The sequence below is a fragment of the Peromyscus leucopus genome, chromosome 13 (genome assembly GCF_004664715.2).
Source record: "Peromyscus leucopus breed LL Stock chromosome 13, UCI_PerLeu_2.1, whole genome shotgun sequence".
NCBI lineage: Eukaryota > Metazoa > Chordata > Mammalia > Rodentia > Cricetidae > Peromyscus > Peromyscus leucopus.
Window position 1 is genome coordinate 26,978,311 of NC_051074.1, and position 23,961 is coordinate 27,002,271.

General features: G+C 45.8%; 1 protein-coding gene across 1 annotated transcript; it reads right to left on the reverse strand.

The window, feature by feature from the left end:
- Nucleotides 1-386: 386 nt before the first annotated feature.
- Nucleotides 387-20,251, reverse strand: LOC114696413 (myosin regulatory light chain 12B). The gene is made up of 4 exons (XM_028874073.2): nt 20,145-20,251; nt 4,173-4,371; nt 1,919-2,080; nt 387-876 (listed from the first exon to the last, which is right to left on the reverse strand). Exons 2-4 carry the CDS (start codon nt 4,354-4,356, stop codon nt 704-706), a joined length of 519 nt encoding a protein of 172 aa, XP_028729906.1. The 5' UTR covers nt 4,357-4,371; nt 20,145-20,251; the 3' UTR covers nt 387-703.
- Between the last annotated feature and the right edge of the window lie 3,710 nt (nt 20,252-23,961).

Consider the following 23,961-nt stretch of genomic DNA (forward strand, 5'->3'; position numbering starts at 1 on the left):
GTCAGTCACTCGGCTTCTCGGAGCTTAGCCCTCACCCCCAAACCTAACTTACAAAAGAGGGCAAGAGGCTGAGGGTGTGGTTCTGTGGTACAGCACGCTCAGAGCCCTGGGTTCAATCCCCAGCAACCACCTCCACTTCCAGTGCAGTTAGTAATAATCCATCTCATCAGACTGTTGAGAAGACGCCGTGAGGGCCATGGTGGTACGATGCTGCATACAGGGAACAGCACTTCTCCGGAACTATTCATGCGCTTACAACATCCGCTCAATGAAATACCTGTTTTTCTAGACAACGCTCTACTTTTTACGAAAGGTGGAAACTTGAAGAAAGGACCACCCCAAACTGTCACTCATTTGTTTTATACTCCACGTGAGTCAGCATCATCTTTATTTCAAAATAACATTTTTATTATATAAAAATGTAAAAAATCCAGCAAAACCGGAAATACGGATGTATTTTCCTGGGCTTTCACATTTGTTGATTTTTATTCGCATCTCATTTTCAACACAATTTACAACATTGTCCCCGTTTCCAGTCTGATTATACAAGTGCTAAATGAAAGAAAGGCCGGAAATAAATACATTAAAAAAGAGGCAAAGCTGTGAAACTCAGTGGCATGCAGCAGGTCCTATGAAGGGGCAGAAGGGTCTGAGAAAGGGGGAGTGAGTAAGGTAACGCAGGAGGAGTTTCCGCCGGAGCTCTTCAGTCGTCTTTGTCTTTTGCTCCGTGCTTGAGGATGCGCGTGAACTCGATGTAGTTGAAGTTCCCCTTTTTGTCAATGGGAGCCTCCCTGTACAGCTCATCCACTTCCTCATCTGTGAACCGATCGCCCATGGTGGTCAGCAGCTCCCTCAGGTAATCCTCCTGGATGGTGCCTGGAGAGAAACAAAACACGGACTCACAAATACTTCATGGCGCGATTCTACATCAAACCAGCCTTACGTTTCAGCCAAGGCGTCATTCATCTACCACCCACTACAGCCACGCACACCTAACTGCACCACTGCTTCCCGATCTCTTCCGAGGTTTTTATTAATACTAAATGACTTTAAAGGCTTCAAAACAGGGAGCTGGCTCAGTGGTTAAGAGCACAGGCTGCTCTTTCCGAGGTCCTGGGGTTTGATTCCCAGCACCCCACAGAGTGGCTCACACTCATCTGTGACTTCAGTTTCAAAGGATCTTATGTTCTGTTCTGACCCCGGATGGCACCAGGCATGCACTTGGTAACACACACACACACACACACACACAAAATACTTATACACAAAAAAGGAAAATAAATCTTTTTAAAACCCATAGTATAGAAATATGAAGTTAAATAAAAATTAAGTGGTAGCTGCCCAGAACAAAAGGCAACGTCACCCAGACCAGTGGTTCAGGGAAGAAAGAATGGCCAGGAAGAATGAGGAAGTCAGGGACAAGCGAGGGAGTGTCCAGGGGACGTGAGGCCAAGCAGAAGACACGGAGACACGATGGAGAAAGAAGGAAAGCGAGAGAGGTGAAACTTGAAAGGCTTTCACAAGACAGCCTGCTTCCCCAAAGGGCAGGAAAATGAAGACAAAACAGAGCCAAGCCCTGAGGTACCCCAGGGACACAGAGCACTTCAAATGCTCACACTATGAACCATGCCTTTTAGTGAAACCGGGTTCTCTGAAAGAAGAGTTTTCATTCTCTAAGATTTTATAACGGACCCTAAATTCTTATGATGTTTCCAGGAAGCCTGAAGCCAAATTCAAAGGTGAACAAGATAAGCTGCAGTTTTATGACCTACAACAGGTATGTGGCAAGGACAGTGCTGGTGTATTGCCTATTTTAAAACAACAGGGTTTTCTTTTTGTTTTAATTAAAAGAAATGTTTTGCACATTAAAAATGTGTCCTAAAATGAGGCTGGACACAACCATGCTAGCAGTATTTACCTGTTGCTTCCTCGTCAAAGCAAGCGAAGGCATTTCGGATGACATCTTCGGGGTCCGTGCCATTCAGCTTCTCTCCAAACATGGTGAGGAACATGGTGAAGTTGATGGGGCCCGGGGCCTCATTCATCATGGCATCCAGGTAGGCGTCGGTGGGATTCTTCCCTGTGAGAGTGCACATCGACGAAGGAGAAAACGCAGTTCATTGGGATCATCTCGCTATTGTTATGCTACCAAACATATTTTTAAGAGGTTTTCATTGCATCATTGTGGGTGCATGCACTTTATCCCATGTGTGAAGGTCTGAGGACAACTTTCAGGAGCTGGTTCTCTTTCCACAAGGGCTACAGGGATCAAACCCCACGGGCTTAAGACATAAGCACCTTTCCATGCTGACCCATCTTGCCAGCTTTTTTACCACTTTTCGTTAAAAATAAAAAAACACAAAAAAAACCCAAAATCTCAAGTTTTGACAGGAAACATCACACTCATATGTTGTGTGAGTCTATATTGGTTCATCAGGGGCTGTTATTTTAATACCAGCTATTTAAAAAAAAATCAACACTAATATTTCCAGTTATGATACAGTTGCATGTGAACTGGTATGCTTCAAAATCATTTATAAGCTGATCATTTGGGTTAAAACTATCAGGTCAGTTTGGGACTGGGAACTTCTTCTGAACAGTATTAAAGAAAGCAGGGTCAGTCCCAGGTGCTGCTTCTGCATGAGGCTGTCTGGAGTCTTCTTTTGCTTTTTTTTTTTTTTTTGGAGGGGGGTGGTCCTCTACCAGGTTGGTCTCAGATCCTCAGAGACCCTCCTGTCTCATCCCCCTGCATGCTGACGGATGAGCCACCACGCCAGACTTGAATGCAGACTAGGATGCTAGGTCTTGTTTGTCAAGAGAAACCTGGATCTCAGCTCCTACTGAAAAACGATTCTTAGGTCGGCGGCCAGGCATCTCCAGTTCTCCTCACAGGAAAGATCTGGAAACCCAGTTCACCAACTGGCCTGGAGAAGGTGGAAGCACTGGAACTCAGGCCCATACGGCCTCCTTTAATCTGAACCTGTGCAAAGTCAGGATCTCAAAGGTCCCGTCAGACACAGAGCTGACACACACGAAACAGGTGTGTTGGCTGGATCTGCAGGTCTCAGGCAGCGTCTCAGAACTACAACAGACTAAGCGCTGCCGACAGCCCAGTCTAGAACCGGGGTGAAATTTAAGGAGCGCGTGGATGGCTATTCCGTTGCATGGCAACCCTGCCTCACTACACCTTCTTAACTCACCTGCACCATAGGAGCCTCTGAGCAGGTATAAGTAAAAGCTCACTTCCGTGTTTGCAGATCAAACCCAACTCTCTTGTGTGCTCTGGGGGTAGAGGGCAGGGGTGGCTGTAACCCGAAGATTCAAGAGAGTTCTCGGAGTAAAATAGCAATCTAAAATGGATCTTTTAAGAAATGTGTGTGTAGCGGGTGGTGGCGGTGGCGACCAGTGTGCATCTTTAATCCTAGCACCAGGGAAGTAGAGGCAGGCCTGGTTTATAGACCGAGTTCCAGGACAACTACCACAGAAACCACCAAAAACGAAACAAGAAAGTGTGTGTGTCTGTTGGTGGTGCATGTGCGTATGTATGTGTACCAGTGCTGTGGAGCACACGTGGATGACAGAGGACAATGTCCAAGGGCCAGGTCTCTCCATCCTGGGGCTCACACTAAAGTCACCAGGCTTGGCAGCATGCACCTTTCCCTGCTCATCTATCTCATCAACCACCACTATGGTTTTTAGGGAAAAAAAAAAAATTCAATTTCTTTCTTTCTGTTTAAATTATAAAAGCATTTTTGTGGAAATCTCTTTTCCAGGGTCCACTTTTGAGTAACACTGCCCTTCCTTCCCAGGCAGCCATGTTAGTTAGAAGTGTCCCTCTGTTCATTTGTTCATGACCTGTTTTCCACTCATAGGTATAACCCACAGTGTATTATTAGCTGCATTTGTTACTATGACTTCTGATCTTTTGCACATAGCCACACAGACACACACACACCCTTCAGGCTCACACAGACACAATCTACTTAGCTAACAGGAACAGTACCTGCCAGGTCCCCCACTAGAGCTGATGCCCCTTACACTGGGCCAGTCCCGAAAAGGCCCCTCCCACACCTCAAAGTTTCTCAAAGGCTGTTTGGGACAAGAACTGAATCACAAACAAACGAATGATTCAGGATGGATTATCATCGGGGACGATGCACACAAAAGGCTACCTAGAGAAGCAAGCATGTCGTGCAAGTCCTCCTTGTCGATGAAGCCATCCCGGTTCTGGTCGATCATGTTGAAGGCCTCTTTGAACTCTTGGATCTGGGACTGGTCAAACATGGCGAACACATTGGAGGTTGCGCGCTGAGGGCGCTTCTTGGTGGTCTTGGTCTTGGCCTTTTTGCTCGACATGGTGGTGGTTTAAATCTGGAATTAATTGAACAACAAAAAATACATAATCCAGAAAGCAAAAAGGGTACACATACACCACCCCCTAAAGTTAGCGAATAAAAATCTTTCTTTTTCTTTCTTTCTCTGTGAGTCTCCCGGTGAAGTCCTGGTTGGCCTGGAACTCACACAGATCTGTCTGTTGCTGACTCCCAAATGCTGAGATTGAAGTTTCGAGTCACTATGCCCAGCTAGAGTAAAAGCACCTTAATATAGAAATTTACTTCAATAGGGCAGGAGTAAGTACAGCCAAGCTTTATTTTCAATATGACAGTTGAAGTGAATTTAAAGAGTACAGGTTAATAGAATTTATCAATGTATTTTGCATCACATCTCACAAGACCTTTTCTTTCTTTTTTTGTTTTTTGAGACAGTACGGGTACCTCTGTGTAGCCCTGGCTGTCCTGGAACTCACTCTGTAGACCAGGCATGCCTCTGCCTCCTGATGCTGGGATTAAAGGCATGCACCAACACTGACCAGCAAGTTCTTTTAAAGATTTAGCTTTTATTTTTAAATTACGTTTGTATGTGTTCTTGTCTGTGTTGGTATGTGCACATGAGTACAGGTGCCCAGAGGCCAGAGAAGGGTGTTGGGCCCCTGAAGTTGCAATTATAGGCAATTGTAAAAGCTCCCATGTGAGTTCAGGACCCAAATTCAGGTCTTCTGCAGGAGCAGTGTGTACTCCCCTAACCACTGAGCCATATCTCTAGCCCCAAGACTAATTTTTGTTTATTTGTTTTTTGAAATAGGATTTCTCTGTGTAGCTCTGGCTGTCCTGGAACTCACTCTGTAGACCAGGCTGGACTCCAACCTGGAGATCTACCTGCCTCCGCCTCCCAAGTGCTGGGATTAAAGGTGTATGCAACTACCACCCAGCTCCCAAGACTAATTTTTATCCATTGGAGTTTATAGAAATATATAAAACAGGGGCTGGAGAGATGGCTCAGCAGTTACGAACAATTCCAGAGGACTGGAGTTCAATTCCCAGCACCCACATGGCAGCTCACAGGTGTCTGTAACTCCAGTCCCAGGTGATCCAACACCCTAACCCAGACATGCAGGCAAAGACCAACACATATAAAATAAAAATAAATGAATCATTAAAAAAAAAAGAAATATAATTAACAACAACAGGTAGCTGAGTACCATGTGCCAAGCCCATCTCTGAAGGTACAAGTTTCCTTCACACAAACCTCTTTCCCTTGCTAGGTTCCATTTTCCCATTTATCCCTCACAACAACCAAATGTCATCAGTAGTTTTATTATTTCCACTTTACTACCCATATGAAATAATCTTTCAGAACCCCAATTTGCATCATCAAAACATATTATCTACTATAATGTATAGTGTGAACTAAGTGGATAGTGTGCATAGGACGAGGATGCCTCATATGGTGCTCACCTTTAAAATACACCATCCAAACCCAATTTCCTCTTGTGGGCGTCCGAGCTATCCCTGCATTTCCCTCACTTGACAACTCTGAACGTCAGCTAAGAGTTAACTGCTCTCGCTTCATCATCTTCCCAATCACTTCTAGAGCTCCCACAAGTGGCTTTGGTGTTACCCTCCAACACTCTACTGACAGCCGTCAGCAATTTAACTGTCAGACAGAATAATTTCCATTTTTTAAAAATATAGTGTCTCATGTAGTTCAGGCTGGTACTGAATTCACCACGTAGCTGAGGATGCCCTGAACTCCCGAGCGCCCACCTGTCTCTGGAGTGCTGGGATTGCAGGCACAGTACAGGCCCTGGCTGCACTTAAAACCATGTAAATACCTGCATGGTAATGTTTTGGTCAATCTGATGGACAGCATATATGATGGTGTGTACCAAACAGTCTTGGTCTGCAACAGGCTATTCTACCTGGCTTTGTGTAAGTAAACTCTATGGTGTTTGCAGAGCAAGGAGACTGCCTAACAAAGGGATTCTCAGAATGCATCCCCATTACTAGACAATGCGCAACTGCAGGCAAGACCCCATACTATCTGCTTTGAGTTAGAAGTTAAGTTCAAACCTAAGTCACGGATGACTAGCTATACATAACTTCACAAATATCAGGGCAGTTTTTAAAGAATATTTTTGAGCTTTTATTGTAGAGCGCTTGCCTTCTTATAAAGTCTGTGAACATGTGTGCAGTGCCCATGGAGGCCAGAAGAGGGTGCTGGGTCCTCCTGGACTGGGGTTACAGATTCACTTGCAGCTCCATGTGCTGCTGGGAATTGAACCCAGGTTCTCTAGAAGAGCAGCCAGTGCTCTTAACCAATAAGCCATCTGTTTAGCCCCTGAGGCCAACTTTTAAAAACATTATTATTATTATTTTAAAATTATGTGTATGGGTGTTTTGCTTGCATGTAGTTGATACACCACATGTGCGCAGTGCACAAGGAGGCCCAAAGAGGGTGCCAGATCCCCTGGAACTGGAGTTACAGATGGTTGTGAGCTCCCATGTGGGAACGGGCAACCAAATTTGGGTTCTTTAAGTAGTCAGTGTTCTTAACCACTGAGTCACTTTTTCAGCTCCAATTATGATGATGATAATGACTATGATGTGTGTCTGAAAGTGCAGGGGAGTGTGTGGAAGGGAGAGGCCGACTTTCAGGAACTGTTTCCTCTCCTTTCACTGTGGGATCTAGGATCAAACTCAGGTTGTTAGGCTGGCGTGGCAAGTGTGTAGCTGGAGTTTTCTCTCCAGGTCCCGCCAAGCCCCGGCAGTCCGACAGCCCACTTATAAAATAAACACACAGACGCTTATATTATTTAAACTGTTTGGCCTAATGGCTCAGGCTTCTTGTTAACTGTTCTTATATCTTAAATTAACCCATTTTTATTAATCTATACTTTGCCATGTGGCTCGTGGCTTACCGGTACCTTATATCTCCCTTGTCATGGTGGTGGCTGGCAGTGTCTCTCTTACCCAGCCTTCCACTTCCCAGAATTCCTCTCCTCCTTGCCCCGCCTATACTTCCTGCCTGGCTACTGGCCAATCAGTGTTTTATTTATTAACCAATCAGAGCAACACCTTTGACATACAGAACATCCCACAGCACTTCCCCTTTTCTTTTTTTCAAAAAGGAAGGTTTTAACTTTCACATAGTAAAATTACAGATAACAAAACAATGATCAAGCAAGAATTACAGTTATAATATCTAGTCTATTTATAATAACTAGTCTATTTGGCAAAATTAAAGAAGATATCCTATCTATCTTATATTTGTGAGTCTAAGGTTTCATATCTAACTTATCTTTTATCATAACTAAGGAAAATTATAACTATCTCTAGTCTTTAACTACATCAAAGACCTCAGAAGGATATAATACTACTTGAGAAATGGGAGAAAGATACAGCAACTTTTGGGAGTCTTGTAAGAGTAGACAGAGACAGCTGGCAGCCTGGACAGTCATCCAAAGTTCTTCTGTAAAGTTGGGGCATCTGTCTTCAGCCCACACAAGTGCTTTTTACCCACTGAGTAATCTCACAACCATGGCAACTCTTTGATCTAATGTTTTATTATATCTCTACAATCGCCCTATGAGATAGGCACTGCCTAAGTTAAAAAAAAAAAAAAAATCAATGTCCCTATGTATTAAATAATTCAAGGTTGTTCAGAGGAAGGTATATATAACCTTTGCCCTTAGCTTCTGGAATGTGATCTCTAGGCTCCTCCGATGTCCTCCCTGATATTTACTGTCTTAGGTCATACCGGATGATCTAACTATGAGTTATGTTGGGAGATTATGGTCATATGGTATCAGCTTGACTTCTACCAGGGCTGGACACTGAGGTCAGACATGTGGAGAGCTGAGTATACCTACACAATAAGTCCTAATGTCCCTGATTGGCAGTCTCTGCATGCTGTGACCCATCACTGCTAGGAGGAGGTGACACTGACTTCACTGGGACAGACACCTGAAGCTCTGTATCAGGAATCCCCCTGGATGCTGCCCTGCAGGGAGAATCTCAGCTTTCAGTGAGATCCAGCAAATCATCAAATCTGAACATGGTCCCAGGGACACCTAAACTTATAACTGGTGTGAGAAGTGAGGACAGCATTAGGGACGACTCCCCATCAGCAGCCCCAGATGGAAAGGGTTTATTTTATCTTACAAGTCTCAGGTCATACTCCATCAAAAAGGGAAGTCAGGGCAGGAACTCAAGTCCAGACCTTGGAGGGGTGCTGCTGACTGGCTTGCTCCTTACAGCTTGCTCAGTCTGCTTTCTTATACAACCCAGGACCACCCACAGTGAGCTGGGCCTCCCACATTAATCCTTAGTCAAAACAATACTTCACAGACTGGACTACAGGCCAATCTGACGGAGACATATTTTCAATTAAGATTTCCTCTTTCCAGTTTATGTCTAGGTTTGTGTCAAGTTGATAAAAACCAACCAGCACTCTAACCATGTTAGTTGTCAACAAAAGGAACTTGGTTGGGCTTTGGACTTTCTATAAAGATAATATTTATTCTCTTCCGTCAATCTAAAACACGCTCCCAAAGCGTACTGATGTTTGGCTTAGTACAGTTAGAAGTACTCTAGTTTTCACGGTCCTGACTCTCAACATTCCAATGCCTTGCCTTCCCCATGTATCTGTCCTGAATAAATGTTAATTTTCTTCTGCTCCCTGTAACTTAGCTTGATATCTGACTGTAGTTATATTCAAAGTTAAATGAAAAAGAGAATGTGGTCACTAGCAAGGTGTTTGACTTTTCTCCCCCTTGCTCTCTTTTCTTTTTCTGGCTGCTGCTGCTGCAGCTGCTGCTGCGGCCTTGTCTGGTTAGGATTACAGTTTTGGTGATAAAACATCATGACCAAAAGCAGGTTGGGGAGGAAAGGGTTTATTTGGCTTACACAGTCCACTGAGGGGAGCCAAGGCAGGAACTCAAACAGAGCGGGATCCTGGAGGCAGGAGCTGATACAGAGGCCATGGAAGGGTGCTGCTCACAGGCTTACTTGCTCAGCCCAATTTCTTATAGAACCCAGGACAACCAGCCCAGGGATTGTTGTGGGATATCACATCACACTGTGACACTCAGAGACTGTTAATAAAATTAACCTTGAATCCAGGGCAGAGCCAGCGACTAGCTGACAGGAATTAGCCATAGAGAAGCCAGGAATTGAGATAAGATAAAAGTCTTATTTCAAGATTTAATAGATATTAGCAGTCTGAAGGCATAGATAAGCTCTATGAACCAATCATACTGCAAACTCACTAAAGAGAAACATTTAGAAAATAATTTGCCAATTGTATCAGGTTGAAAGCTAACTCAAAATATCCTCCATTAAACATTTTTGAGGTTAATTAGAGTTCTTCAAGAAGGTAATGTAAGAGAGGGCTAAGTGCAAGGACTGGATTAGGGAGCTTGGTTAGTGAGAAAGAACGGGGGGGGGGGGGGGCAGCACCACGAAGCCTCAGCCGGGGCAGCAGTCTGATCTCCAATGAAGGAAGAGTGGAAGGAGGAGGCTGAGAGGTGAGAAAGCAATTCCTAAGAGGCCTTGATCAAAATATGTGGTAGAGCAAGCAGCTGACTGGAATAGCACTCTAATCTCTCTCAAAGTTTTTTCTGGCATAACTCTCTTATGTCTTGGGTATGTACCACTGTCTTTTTCCTAGCATTCCTTCCTTAATGCTTGTGTTTAAATCACTATGAAAAGTGTTTGTGTACCCGCACAAATGTGCGTGGAGGTCGGAGGTCGAGGGTGGGTGTCTTCCTCAAATGCTTTCGACTTTAGTTTTTGAGGCAGGGTCTCTCACCGCACCTGGAGAGCTCACTGACTAGCTAGCCAAGGAGCTCCAGGGATCCCTGCCACGTTGCCTCCCCAGCACTGGGAATTTTAGGTGCACTTATGTGTCTTTTTATGTGCGGGCGAGGGATCTGAACTCAGTGCCTCATGCTTGCATGGCCAAGCACTTTACTGAGTGCTAAAACTGTTTAAGAAACCCAACTTTTTTAATCCCAGCACTCGGGAGGCAGAGCCAGGCGAATCTCTGTGAGTTCGAGGCCAACCTGGGCTACCAAGTGAGCTCCAGGAAAGGCGCAAAGCTACACAGAGAAACCCTGTCTCGAAAAACAAAAAAAAAAAAAAAAAAAAAAAAAAAAAAAAAAAAAAGAAACCCAACTTTGAGGCAAGCATGGTGGCATGGTGGCACACGCCTTTAATCCTAGCACTCGAGACAGAGGCAGGTGGAACTTTACGAGTTTGAGGCCAGCCTGGTTTACAGAGTGAGTTCTAGGACAGCCAGGGATACATAGTGAGATCCTATCTCAAACAACCATCACCACCAGAAACCCAACTTTGTTATACATACATACATTCCCTCTCCCTCTCCCTCTCAAACACACACATCCCACATATGCTGTTTAGGGTTTGACTATGGTTGTAGCCCTGGCTGGCCCTGAATTTATGATCCTCTTGCCTCTGTCTCCTAAGTGCTGGGAGTTTTAGATTTCTTAGCTGGGGATATAATTCAGCGGTAGAGTACTTGCCTAGATGTTCAAAGTCCTGGGTTCAATCCCCTGAAGTATTTCATATATTTGTATAATTATATGGCACCTATAAAAACTATACATACATATCAGTTGAAAAGTGAGCAAAGGTATCCAAACGGCCAATCTAAAGATAGGTCTGGTCCAGGAGAAAACAGCCCCTTTCCCTTGCTTTCTGAGATAACTCTTTTGGCTTCCTCTACTTTCTCACCTCCCACTCACTCTCCAGCCCACAGGAGGCTGGTCATCTCTGCCACAGCAACTGCTTCAAGCCGACAACCTCAGGAAGTCTTCCAGGGCCTTTCTACTGTACTCGGTACTGTTTAGGCTGGACTGGGGATGCTGTACTCCGCTTGTATGGTCTCAGCTCTCCTACCTCCAGGACTGGCCCCCCTTTGATCTCCACTCACTTATGCAGGGTTCTCACGTCCTGGCATTTCTGATAGGGTTTCACTAGGCATCCAAGGCTGGTATAGTGTTTTCCATGCTCCGGCCTCCCCAGTGCTGGAATTATGGCACCGTACCTGGCTCTTATGTAGAATATTTTTATAGCCTCCAAGCCAGTCTCTGCCTCTTAGCTGCATCAAAATTCCCCTACATGGCTTAAAGTTCTTCTTGGATGATCTCAACTCTCACTGTTCTGGCTCTGAGGCCTCCAGGCTAGTACGTCACCTTGAACTTCATAGCCGACTACCTAGGAAACGCCCATTTGGACGTTCCCCAGATGCCGCAAAGTCAACATGCCGAAAACCGGGTCCATTATCCTCCCTCCCAACTTTCCCAACTTTCGGATTTCTCAGTCTACCCACTCACCCAGCCAGGAAGCCAAGTCATCCTCCACAAATCCCTCCCCAATAAATCCCTCCTGTCTCTTAAACAGCCTCGGATGTGCTCATCTTCCTCGGTTGGCTCTCTGTCACCACGGAGAACCCCCTCTTCATCATTCACGTAGACTAAATTCCAGCTTGAGACAGTGCGACCTCACATTCCTGATCCTGCCTCTCCAGTGCGGGCATCACAAGCGTGTGCTACCATACTTGGCTTTTTTTTTTAAACATTGTGTGTGTGTGTGTGTGTGTGTGTGCAAGCCCACACATGCAGATGGATGTCAGAGGCAACATTTGAGATTTGAGAACCGGTTTCCTCCTGCCACATGGGTTCTGGGATCAAACACAGGCTGCCAGACTTGGCAGAAACAGCCTTTATACACTGAGACATTTCTTCAGCCCTGTGTATACCTATTTTATAAAATATATATAAAAAGATATATATATATCTTTATTATTAGGAGAAAAGGAGTCACAAGTGGAAAAGGTTTAAGATGCCCTGCATTAAATGAACCTGCCTGCCTTCCAAATGATGCAGCTGAAGACCAGACATTAAATAACCCGAGGTCAGCCATACTCAAGCCCCACTGGAGGTAATTTCCACGTACATACTCCCCATGTCGTGCTAACCTCTCTTCTGGTTACCTCACTTAAAACCTTTCCAAGCTGCCAACAGAGACAAACATGGGTTTCTGAGCAACAATTCTTCTCTACATTCGGATCACAGACAAGCAGACGTTTCATATAAATCCAAAAGGTAGCGGAGAACCAAGGATAGTAGGACCGCACGGTGAGTGACGGACAGGCAGAAGGTAAACCCTGGGATACGCAGTGCAGCAGGTCAGACGGGGCTAATAAGTGGCAATATCTTCTATTAGCCATAACTTAACAGAGAAACCTTTATGCTCAATTATCAATCAAAGTGTTTTGTGTGGGGGGACCCGCCTAACCCAACCCTCTACCCTTAGACTACAGTTATAGATGAAAATATTCACAATAAAACATAGCCCAGAATGCAAATTACCTTTAATAAAAACAAAACACATTCCTCTTCAAACACTTTACTATTTTTCTACATTCCTAATGCAGTGAACTAAGGGTACTTGTGCTCTCAGGCCACATTATGGGCAGGGATGCAGGGAGCTGACCATGGGCAGGGATGCAGGGAGCTGACCATGGGCAGGGATGCAGGGAGCTGACCATGAACAGGGACGCAGGGAGCTGACCATGGATGGGCAGGGATGCAGGGAGCTGGCCATGGGCAGGGATGCAGGGAGCTGACCATGAACAGGGACGCAGGGAGCTGACCATGGATGGGCAGGGATGCAGGGAGCTGGCCATGGGCAGGGGTGCAGGGAGCTGGCTTCACAAGTGATGTAAATGTCTGATATCCAAGTCAAAGCGAGGGAACATATCATTAACGAGCAGAAACCTAAGTTTCATTCTGCCTGCAAGGCTTCCCCAGGCTTGGAAAGATGCTCAGAGCACATGTTGCAGAGGCCTGTGGCTTCCAAAACCCCTGTGATGCTTTCCCAAGTATTTGTTATCACCATATGGACAATAAACACTGCTCTCCCAGCAGTAGGTCATGTATCAGTCATCTCTGAAGTTTATAAAGAATGACGCCTGGGTCTTAGTCAACCCTAACAGAAAGGGGATGTTGGGAGTGGAGGCCAAGAATTTAGTTTTTAAAATGCGCTGGGTGGGAGCTGGAGAAATGGTTCATTGGTTACGAGCACTTGTTGCTCTTGCAGAGGACTAGGGTTTGATTCCTAGCACTCACATGGAGGCTCACAACTACAGTCTGTGACTAGAGTCTGTGACTCTAGTCCCAGGGGACCCGACACCCTCTTCTGACTTCCACGGGGATCAGGCATGCTCATGGTGCACAGATATACATGCAGGCAAAACACTCATAATCATGAGATAATGAAATAAATAAAATTTTATAAATGCACTCGGTGATCCCAACCTATAGCTAAGGTTGAAACCACCTAGTCCACTCTGGCTGTAAATATGTCCAGCTTCCCCTGGCTTCTCAAAGTCGGTGATTACAAGTCAATGGAGATGTAGGAGGCCTGGATTCTAACAGTTCTGACATGAGCGGTTGTTTGACCTTTGGCCAGTCTAGCTATCCCAGACCCCATTTTCCTCATCCATCTAGGGGGTGGCTCACGGGCTAGGAAGGTAGATCGGCTAGTGCTTACCCTTTGAGCATGGGGACCTGAGTTTGAGCCTAGAATTCCTGTCTGGTGACGCATGCAGGCCAGTGGGAGATGATGTCTTAAAAAGAAGGTGAACACACCTTAGGCATGGCACCAGAGATTGTCCTCTGGCCTGCACATACATGTGCACACACATACACATACTAGGCAGCTCATATCCAATAACTGGCAGCCAGCAAATTACATGCAGTCTGTAGGAAGGTTTGTTTAAGACCCTCCAAGACGGCCTTTAAAAATGTTTCTTCAAAAATTAGCTTGATGTTTTTTTAAAAAATGTGACATTTACTTAAAAACCTGAAATCCAGACATCTTGAATGACTGCAGAATGAACTAGACTAGCATCCCCCTGTCTATGCCCTGCCCCCTCCAAGTTCACGCTACCTGCATGGTTCCTGACTGCACTGAACTTCCTTCCCCCTCTTGCCATGGGGGTATTGCTAGGGATGTCTTTCTGTATGCTCGGAATGTGTTGCTCTGGTTGGTTGATAAATAAAACGCTGATTGGCCAGTAGCCAGGCAGGAAGTATAGTGTAGGTGGGATAAGGAGAGAGGAGAATTCTGGGAAGTGGAAGGCTGAGTCAGGAGTCACCAGCCAAACAGAGAGGAAGTGAGATGTAAAATTACCAGTAAGCCACAAGCCACGTGGCAACTTATAGATGAATAGAAATGGGTTCATTTAAGATATAAGCACTGGATAGCAAGAAACCTGAGCCATTAGGCCAAGCAGTTTAAATAATATAAGTGTCTGTGTGTTTATTTGGGTCTGAGTTGTTGGGGGCCAGGGCAGGACTGGAGATAACTCCAGCTACAGGGTAGTGAGACTCCAAGATGACTCTCACAGCTGTCATTGTCCAGCTACCCAAATGTGAAAAGAGTGACCCGTGAACAACAGAGCATTATGAAATGGTGGTGGTGAACTGTCACAACAGACATTATATCCCTTACTTGCTCTGCTGGGAGTCAATAGGTAGATGGTAGCACCAGGTAGCTGGGAGCTGAGGCCTCCTACCAGCAGCCAGCAGCAACTGAGGCCTTCTACCAACAGCCAGCAGCAACTGGCCAGCCACATGCATCAGCTGCATTGGAGACAACCCTTCAGATAAAGGACAACCACACCACACTAAACTGCTTGGGAATTCTTAGCTTTAAAGACTGGAATTTATTAGCCAAGTGTGGTGGCACACCCCTCCGATCCCAGTACTCTGGAAGCAGAGGCAGGCAGACAGATCTCTTAAGTTGAAGGTCAGCCATAGTTAAGTTCCAGGACAGCCAGGGCTATAAAGACCCTGTCTCAAAAACAAAAACAACAATAAAACCCCAGGTATTGCCTTACAGATGCTCAGAACAAAATTGAGAGCAATTTATTATCTATCAATGGAAGAGCAGCAACACCACTGTTATGTGATTTCTTTCTTTCTTTTTTTTTTTTTTTGGTTGGTTTTTTCGAGACAGGGTTTCTCTGCATAGCTTTGCGCCTTTCCTGGAGCTCACTTGGTAGCCCAGGCTGGCCTCGAACTCACAGAGATCCGCCTAGCTCTGCCTCCCCAGTGCTGAGATTAAAGGCGTGCGCCACCAAAGCCCGGCATGTGATTTCTTTAACAGTGAGGCGAGGAAACATCTTTGTTTCAAGATTAGAACCTCGCCGGGGCGATGGTGGCGCATGCCTTTAATCCCAGCACTCAGGAGGCAGAGCCAGGCGGATCTCTGTGAGTTCGAGGCCAGCCTGGGCTACCAAGTGAGTTCCAGGAAAGGCACAAAACTACACAGAGAAACCCTGTCTCGAAAAACAAAAAAAAAAAAAAAAAAAAGATTAGAACCTTAGAGAGTTCAAATGGACCAGCCAGGTGACAAGGGCATTTTCTATTTCCGGTTAAGAAGATGTGACCATGATAGAATTTCCTCCCCAGTTTGGCAGGTTCTCTTAAACACAAGTCTCCTCCTCTCCGTCACCACATCCTATTTCCTGCTCCTCTACTGCTTTGCAGGTTTTTCTTGCTTTCTAATTGCAGCTTTCTTCAAAGTTCTATCCTTAAACGCTCTTAAATACTGGTTGAAAAACTTGCAGCACAAAGGTACCAATCAACCTGGGTGTGGTGCTTCCCATCTGTAATCCCAGCACTCTCCAGGCCGAGGCAAGAGGATTGCCACAGCTCGGGGCTAGCCTGAGCTACACAGTGAGTCCTAGGCCAGCCTGGTTACAGAATGAGGTTTTGTCTCAAAAAAAAACTGAACCAAACGACCCAAACCATAAAATCGAAAAATAAAAGTTATCATTCCATGTGAGTCAGGGAGGAAAGGGTGGAACTCCAAGGCGGGTGTTCAGCACCCACTTTGAAGGGGGTGGGGAATCACAAGCACCTGTAACTCCAGCTCCAGGGGACCCAATGCCTCTGGCCTCTGTGGGCAACTGTATTCACTCATTCACATGTACACACCCCACCCCGTACACATTAACTAAAAATAAATCTTTACAAAAAAAGAGAGTTCTCATTTTAGCCCAACTACGAATGGTAGCTGAGCCACCCAGGACAGACGCCCCAGGTCGGGGTTATGGTGTGAGGGAGTGGAGTCTTGTTTGGCAAGGAGAGTTTGTAAGCAGATTCACAGGCGGAGGAACTGAAAGTGAAAAGCACAGGGCGGCTCCAGGGTCAAAACTATGGTCTTTTTAAGTGCAGTTTCATTTTTTCCAAGGTCTGTCGGAATCTAGAAACTTCACATGGAGTGTCATGACTAGTTATTGTTCTTTCTAATTATGAGGATCAAATGACCGGACACAGGAACAACAGTCTGAAGCCAGCGATCAGAAAGAGAACTCAGTATATAATCAAATTAAAACACTTCACAAAATGAATCTCATAGACTTAATGACATATACTTGTTTTTATGCTACATATGTAGGTTTTTAAAAGTTCCATAATTATGTTTCTTTTTAAAGAGCCAAACCCAGTTTTACAACACCAGGCGAACTTCCCCACGGGTGTGTTTTCACACTCGCCACATACAAGTGTTCTGGGTGTCCCCGTCGGTCAGCTCCCTGGTCTCTGATATCCTTATCACTTCTAAAATCTACAAATCGAATCACTTCTGTAACTGTGTACGCTCATGTAATAACCCAAGTGGGTCACAAATGTTAACAGCATTCCAGGAAGTGCCCCGGAAGTCAACTGTGCACCCCACCCCAGGCAAATCTTGTTTGGGTTTTTTTTTTCTTTTCTTTCTTGAGACAAAGACTTACTACACAGCCCAGGCTGACTTCAACCTCAGAATCCTCCTGCCTCAGCTTCCAGGTGCTAGGATTAGAGGTTATTAGAGATCATCACTACCTTGGCCTGCTCTTGTCTGAGTTTCTTTTAAATCAAATGACAAATGTATACTTGTGTAGGCCTGACTTCTTTCTTTTTCTTTTTTAAAGATTTATTTATTGATTTTATTTCATGTTTTGCCTGCATGTGTGAGGATGCCAGATTCCTTGGAACTGGAGTTACAGACAGTTGTGAGCTGCCATGTGGGTGCTGGGACTTGAACCCAGGTCCTCTAGAAGGACAGTCAGTGCTCTTAACTGCTGAGCCATCTCCCCAGGCCAGCCTGGATTCTTTCAATGCAGTATTTTTGAGACTGACCCACTGTGTTGAGTTTATGAGTGGTCCTCCTCCTCCTCCTCCTCTTTTAAAACATGTTTTTGGGTGTGTGGGGGATCAAACCCAGGGCCTCAAACATATTAGGCAAGTGCTATACAACCAGTCCTTTATTCTTTCCTACTAATTAGTAGAATTACATTGCCGGTACAACTTACCAATATTTTTAATTTTTTTATTTACAAAAGCTTTTTACAGCCTTTTGCCTTTCTGATGGGATTATAGAGTCTAGAAGACCAGCCCGCACATGGCAGGTGCCAAATAAATACTAGGAAATACATATAATTAATTTCTTCCCCTCAAAAACAAATTGCATACACAAATGTTCATGGGAAGGCAAGTGTTGGATTTGAGCACTCCTAAAATAAGGCTTTTTCTAGAGCCAGCATACACTTAGCCAGTCTCGTTTTCAAGAGATCCTTCACAAACTCTACTAGGAAGGAATAGTAACAAAGGACAAGCTACAGGTGTACCAGGCTACCAGGCACTGGAGTGAGCATGTCACACGCATTAATATTTAACCCTCACAATAAGCTGTTATCGCTATTTCCCACGAAGCTAGACAGTGGTAGAATCCACTAGGGAATCCGGCCACAGGACGTGTCCCACCAGCCCCGTGTGTCCTTTGTATCAGCAGCTGCCACATGCCCACCTTGAAAACTTTAGCTGAGGTGACCGGCAAGGCTAACGTGTGCCTCAGGGCCCAGAAAATAATAATAATAACGTCAAGTACAACGTTTGCCATGCTGAGCGCTCTGAACTAAAGAAGCGCCTTTTAGGTCTCCCTGGCCTCCCTTCTCCTCAGTGCAGACCCTCTTTCCCTTCCGAAGTCTGAGGAGGATCTGAGCATGGGAAGCACCTTCACAAAGAAGGGAGTAGCTAGGGCTACCTCTCTTTGTCTGGAAACAAATCTAGAGTTCACACCACACTCACAGCCCAAAGGAACTGTCCTTTATATCCTGTTTTTCAAGCCAGTTTACTTCCTCTAAAAAGGCCAACCTGCGCCCACTCTCACCCGCTATGAGCTTGCTAAGACTCACTGCTTTTCCTGTCTTTCTCAATCTCTTGCAGAGAGTAAGTTTTGAATACCTTTCCTCCTGTTATCTGGCTACTGCCAGTTACCGTGCGTGGACTCAGTGATCAACCTTCAGAGGGTAGAAGGGAGCTGGCTTTGCCTGCCGTGTGGAACTAGCCAGAGCCCAAAGATGCTGGTAACTAGGGTATAATAAAACTCATCTGTAGACGGCTGGTATCTTTCATCCTTGGGAGAATGGGGACACTGGGCCCCATCCTTCGCTCTCCTAAGCTTAGCCACCATCTCCTGGGGAATCTGTCCTTCAGAGGCTGCTGCTCTGTAAACTCAGCCTCATTGAAGCATAAGCGAATAGAGAGGCAGCCATCACAGAATTATTTAACTTAGCAGGAACAAACAAAAAGCTGTGCACTCAAGAGTGATCAGGTGCCCCTCACCCCCGTGTGTGTGTGTGTGTGTGTGTGTGTGTGTGTGTGTGTGTGTGTGTGTGTGTCTCGTGTGTGAAGTGAGAGGGAGGACAGAGAAAACTGGTGGCATCAGATGCATTCCTCAAGTGATCCCAGGCAAATGACCTCCCCACTTTCCATGATTGTAAACTAAAAGGGTTTCAGATGGTCTGGAGGGGTCGACTGAATTAGAAAATGCTGTGGATTTTTCTCCAAACACAGGACTACAGCAAAGCCATCTTTAACCAAACCTGACAACCCGATGCCCTAAACATCCTTTTTCCGTGTTAATTTTCTTATAGAGGAATTCAAGTGACTCCCTAAGGCCTCTTACATAATTCAATTCAAGTTTTCAATGCACCTATAAAAAGGCCTAACTTAGCTAACTACCTTCTTTTATTTTATGGGCTCTAGGCCCAGAGCCTTGTATACAAGAACTCTACCCCACCTACCTTCCTCATTCCCAGCTATTATTCATTATTGTTCGCCTCCATTCGGGCTGGTCTCCCGTGCTTCCTGTACATACGATACGATACCCACCTTTTGAGCTTTTGCTTTTGTTACTTCCTACCAGACGTCAAGCCAAAAAACACCCAGTACTTCCTCTTGGAGCCCTTGTTCGGTAAGTTCTCAATTCTTTCCAGCTTTCTTTGAACTGTCCTCCTCTTACAATGAACTCAATCTTTGCAAGACACAGGGTACAGTAACAATGCATGGAAATCGGCCCGTTTTAGCCTTTGCTAACCACGAACTCCAATACAGACTGCCGGCTTCCTTAGGCAGGAACCGTGCACCAGCGGGCTTCTCCTCCCCCCAAAAGCGTCTCGAACGGATGCGCGCAGTCGGGGCTAACACACCGCTAGGACCTGAAGCCTGCAGCAGCGGCAGGTGCAGGCAGCCGGGTACCAGGTGTCAATCACCCAGGGGACGCCGGGCCTGTGCACAAGATCCCGAGGCCTCCGGCAGGATTCGCCAGCCCAGGACCTGCGCCAGGGCCTCCTCCTGAACCGCTTCCTCTCCGCCAGCCTGACCGCCCCGCTGCCCGGAGGCTCCAGGCGCGGCCTGGGGGTGCCGCGCGGGGCCGAGAGCCACTCACCAGCTCCGAGGATGCACGCACCAGAGGACCCGATCAGCTACTGCGACCAGCTACTGCGACCAGCGGAGGGGTGCGGAGGGACCGTGGCGGCGCCGCACTTCCGGCCCGGGGGCGGGGCGGAAGGAGCACCCGCAAGATCGGCGCTACCAACCGCGGCAGGGGGGTGCACCGGCTAGCGTTTCGCGGGACTCCGGGGCCCGGCGGCCGCCGGCGGCGACGAGCCTGGTTGTGCGGCCCGACAAACTCAGCCTAGGTGCCCACGAGTACGCGTTCCCCAAGTCACCTGCACGGCATCCCCCTGCCGCAGCCGCCCCAGCCCGCCGGCCTCCCCGACTTCCAGCGCCGGTCCCGCGGCCCTTCCGCATTCCTCGGCCGAGGGCGGAGCGCCAGCGCTGGAATTTGACCCGGGTGGGCCGCGATCCGCCCTGGTTTTGGGGTCCCCTGGCGCCGGTAGCGGCCAGTCCGAGGTTGCTTGATTTAGCAAAGGGCGCTTGGCCTGGTTGAACTGAGTTTTAGATAAACAGTTTTCTAGAGAAGGAATGTAATACGGAAGAGGGCGGCGGCTGAGCACTCTCCCCTGTGAGCTCCAAGAAACGCCTTCGCTGATTTGAAAACGCACTCCAGTGCTCTTTACTTTCTCCCCAGTTCCTACCGGGAAATTATCAGGGCTCAGCCAATGTCTGGTTCATTCAGCTTTCAATCACAAGAAAAGGTTTGAGTTATTTTTAAAGACAGGATAGAATTATGAGCACGCACCGCACAGGATTTGTTCTAGATTCTGTTCATGGCTGTATTCTTGAGGATAGTTTTCTTAGCCCCCTCATATTGGGATAATCCAGATGAGTAGCACTATTTTAAAATAATGGAGGGTAGTCAATCTAGTAGCAGTGTTAAGCACTTTTCTTTTCTTTTTTTTCCTTTGGCCTAAACGTGTGCCAGATGCTGGGGAGACAATTAAGATCTTCCCTCTGGAGTTCATATTCTAGAAGTCTGAGCAGAAATTCCTAGAAGGTAGGAGCACCGTGTGTGCCCAGCACCGAGTAGTACTTGCAACATAAAAACAAGTTAGGGGCCAGCAAGATGGTTCAGCAGGTAAAGCCTGACTACCTGAGTTAGATTCTCAGGACCCACACAGAGAACCAACTCCTGCAAGTTGTCCTGAGCTCCTGCAAGCAGGCAACAGGGAATGAGCAGTTCCCTCCCTCTTCAAACAAAGTACATAGATAAAATGTAAAATAAAAGAACCCTCAAAATAAACTGGGGGTGGTTTTAAATCTGCACTTGAAAATCTGGCACTGGTATTGAGTAGGTCAGAGATGGAAAATAATTTCCATCTTTAATAGGCACCGGGTGATGCTGATGCTATGTCTGGTCCCGAGTATTCTTTCCCTTTGATGCTGTCCTTACTCGTCATTGTTTAAATAATGATGTTTATTATAAGTTTGTCACAGAACTCTTCCAGTCTATTACCACTTCCTGAGCCGTCACCCTACACAATGCACGATCGGTTACTAGGTGGGATGTGGTGGCACATGCCTTTAATCCTGGCATCCTAGTGGCAGAGAAGCAAGCAGCAGCGCCTTGAGCAAGACCCCCCTCTCAAAAAACCAGAGTGAGGCTGGAGGGGTGGGTCAGGGGCAAGAGCACTTGCTGTGCAGGCAAGAGGACCCAAGACTGAATTCCTAGCACTCAAATACAGGCCAGACTTTTCCCCTCTATAAACAAGACCTCATCTCTAAGAATAATAGGTCCTTTGAGCCTTGTTTTCTCTTCAGGATTTTTTTCAGGGACCCACTAGTGAGCAAAACAAGAATAACTACAATTTGAATATCCGCTGCATTCACATCTTTTTTTTTCCACGTTTCTAATTTTTGTAGCGAACTGAAAAGGGGGCATTCCTATTTCAGATGAGGAAGCTGGCAATTTAAGGACAGCCTGACCACAAATCTACTTGGGCAACAGGTGGGTTTATTCAGCCACACCCAGCTCTAGATATGTGTTGCTTTTAATCATAAAAATGCCAGTCTGAACAGCGTTAGTTCATTTTTTAAGTGAATAAATAGGTCAACAAAGGTTAAGCAGCTTGCGTAAGGCCACAGAGCCCCAGTGTAGCAAAACTGGGACCTGAAAATGCAGGTCTGCCAGAGTCCTAAACGTCAACGTTGTTCATTATCGTTTCACTATGGTTTCTACACTCAAAACCACCTACTGGTTGATGCGTGCCAAATCTGATGGGCTCCTTTCAACTCCCCTACACTTTTCTGTGACTTGCTAACTACCCTCCTTCCTCCTAGAACTAGCTTTCTGTAACTGTTTTTGTGGCCCACACCCCTCAAAGCCTCTAGTCAATATCTACTTGGTTCTTAAACTTCTTGTCCTTGCTCTCGTCACATTTTGTAGAAAGTGGCTCCTTTCTCAGAATCTCAGAATCTGCTTCCACTTAAAAAAAAAAAAATTATTTATTATGTATACAGTGCTCTGCCTGCAGGCCAGAAGAGGGCACCAGATGTCATTATAGATAATTGTAAGCCACCATGCTGGGAACTGAACTCAGGACCTCTGGAAGAGCAGAGGTCTAACCCCTAAGCGATCTTAACCTCTAAGCCATCTCTCCAGCCCTCCACCTGTCTTTTATTCTGGTTCTCCTCCCTTTGTCCCAGTCAGATTCACTTCCTGCTCTTAAGTCTCAAGTTCCCTGATCAAATTCAATTTGGGCACTGGAGTCCCAGTGGTGACATAACCCTAAGCAGGTGGCAGGGAGCTGCCCCATGGGTTGCTTTACTGGGGCTTTTGAGCTGGATGGTTTCGAGATCATTCTCATCATGGAAACTTTAGAGACTGGTTCCGAAGTCCAGTCCACTGCTAGGGAAGATTCTTACCGCTATTCACTGGCAGCTATTTTTGCTTACACAAAACCCAGCTACTACTATGAAGAGAATCCTACTAGCAAATTAAGAAGTCATTCCACTCAGGATTGACCACCTAATGTTCCTAACAGCTATTTAAGAGCTGCCCAGATGGAAATGATGTTGCAAGAGAAAATTTTAGTAGTACTTTTTTCCTATAGTGGAAATAACTTACTCCTTATTGAAGATATGTTAAAGCAGAGATGGTAGGTTTGGGTTTTGTTTTGTTTTTAGTAGAAATGGAAATTCAACAAGACTAGCACCGAGTGGATAAGCTGAAAAAGATAAGCTGAAAAAGGTATTTTGCTGAATGAAATTCAAGCAAGAAATTAAGACAGATTTCTGTGACTCTAATCTTGAATGAAGCAAAGAATAGTTGTTACCAGTCCCCCACCCCCACCCCCATTCTACTCGCTGGCTCTCTAACCTGCTGCTCAAAGGCATTCCGGAATTGTTTATCAAATGAGGTAATGGTTTCCTTCAAGGGGAGTCTTGTTGAAACAACCCCCTCCACCCCCCATGTTTCAAACCCTTTTAACTTGGGAATTTTTGAAACATTAGAACACTAAACAGAACAAGTGTTTTCCCCAATTAACTCAGCAACAGTTCTGAATTATCACAAATAACAGAAGTTATTTTTAGGATCGAAACAATGACCTCACTTTCCCAGGCATGCAGCCACAGCTGTTCTGACTGTGGGTAGGTCAGGAATGTCTAAAACTCATACATGGGCTGATGATGAATCTCTCTGCATAAACAAACATGGTCTTTCAATAGGGGTTGCTATAATAAGGAAAAACTGTACACAACAACAACAAATTCTATGTCTATTTCCAACAGCTGGAAATATAACACAGAAATCTTTGTTAAAAGCATTCCAAAGAACCTTTAAAGCTGAAATAGTTTTTAAA

What these genes read in the sequence shown, in the direction of transcription:
- LOC114696413 (XM_028874073.2), bottom strand. Translation starts at nt 4,356, where the DNA reads ATGTCGAGCAAAAAGGCCAAGACCAAGACCACCAAGAAGCGCCCTCAG. An exon ending in CGACATGCTTGCTTCTCTAG is followed by an intron (nt 2,081 to 4,172) that starts GTAGCCTTTTGT and finishes GCACTCTCACAG; the next exon opens with GGAAGAATCCCACCGACGCC. An exon ending in CTTTGACGAGGAAGCAACAG is followed by an intron (nt 877 to 1,918) that starts GTAAATACTGCT and finishes GTTTCTCTCCAG; the next exon opens with GCACCATCCAGGAGGATTAC.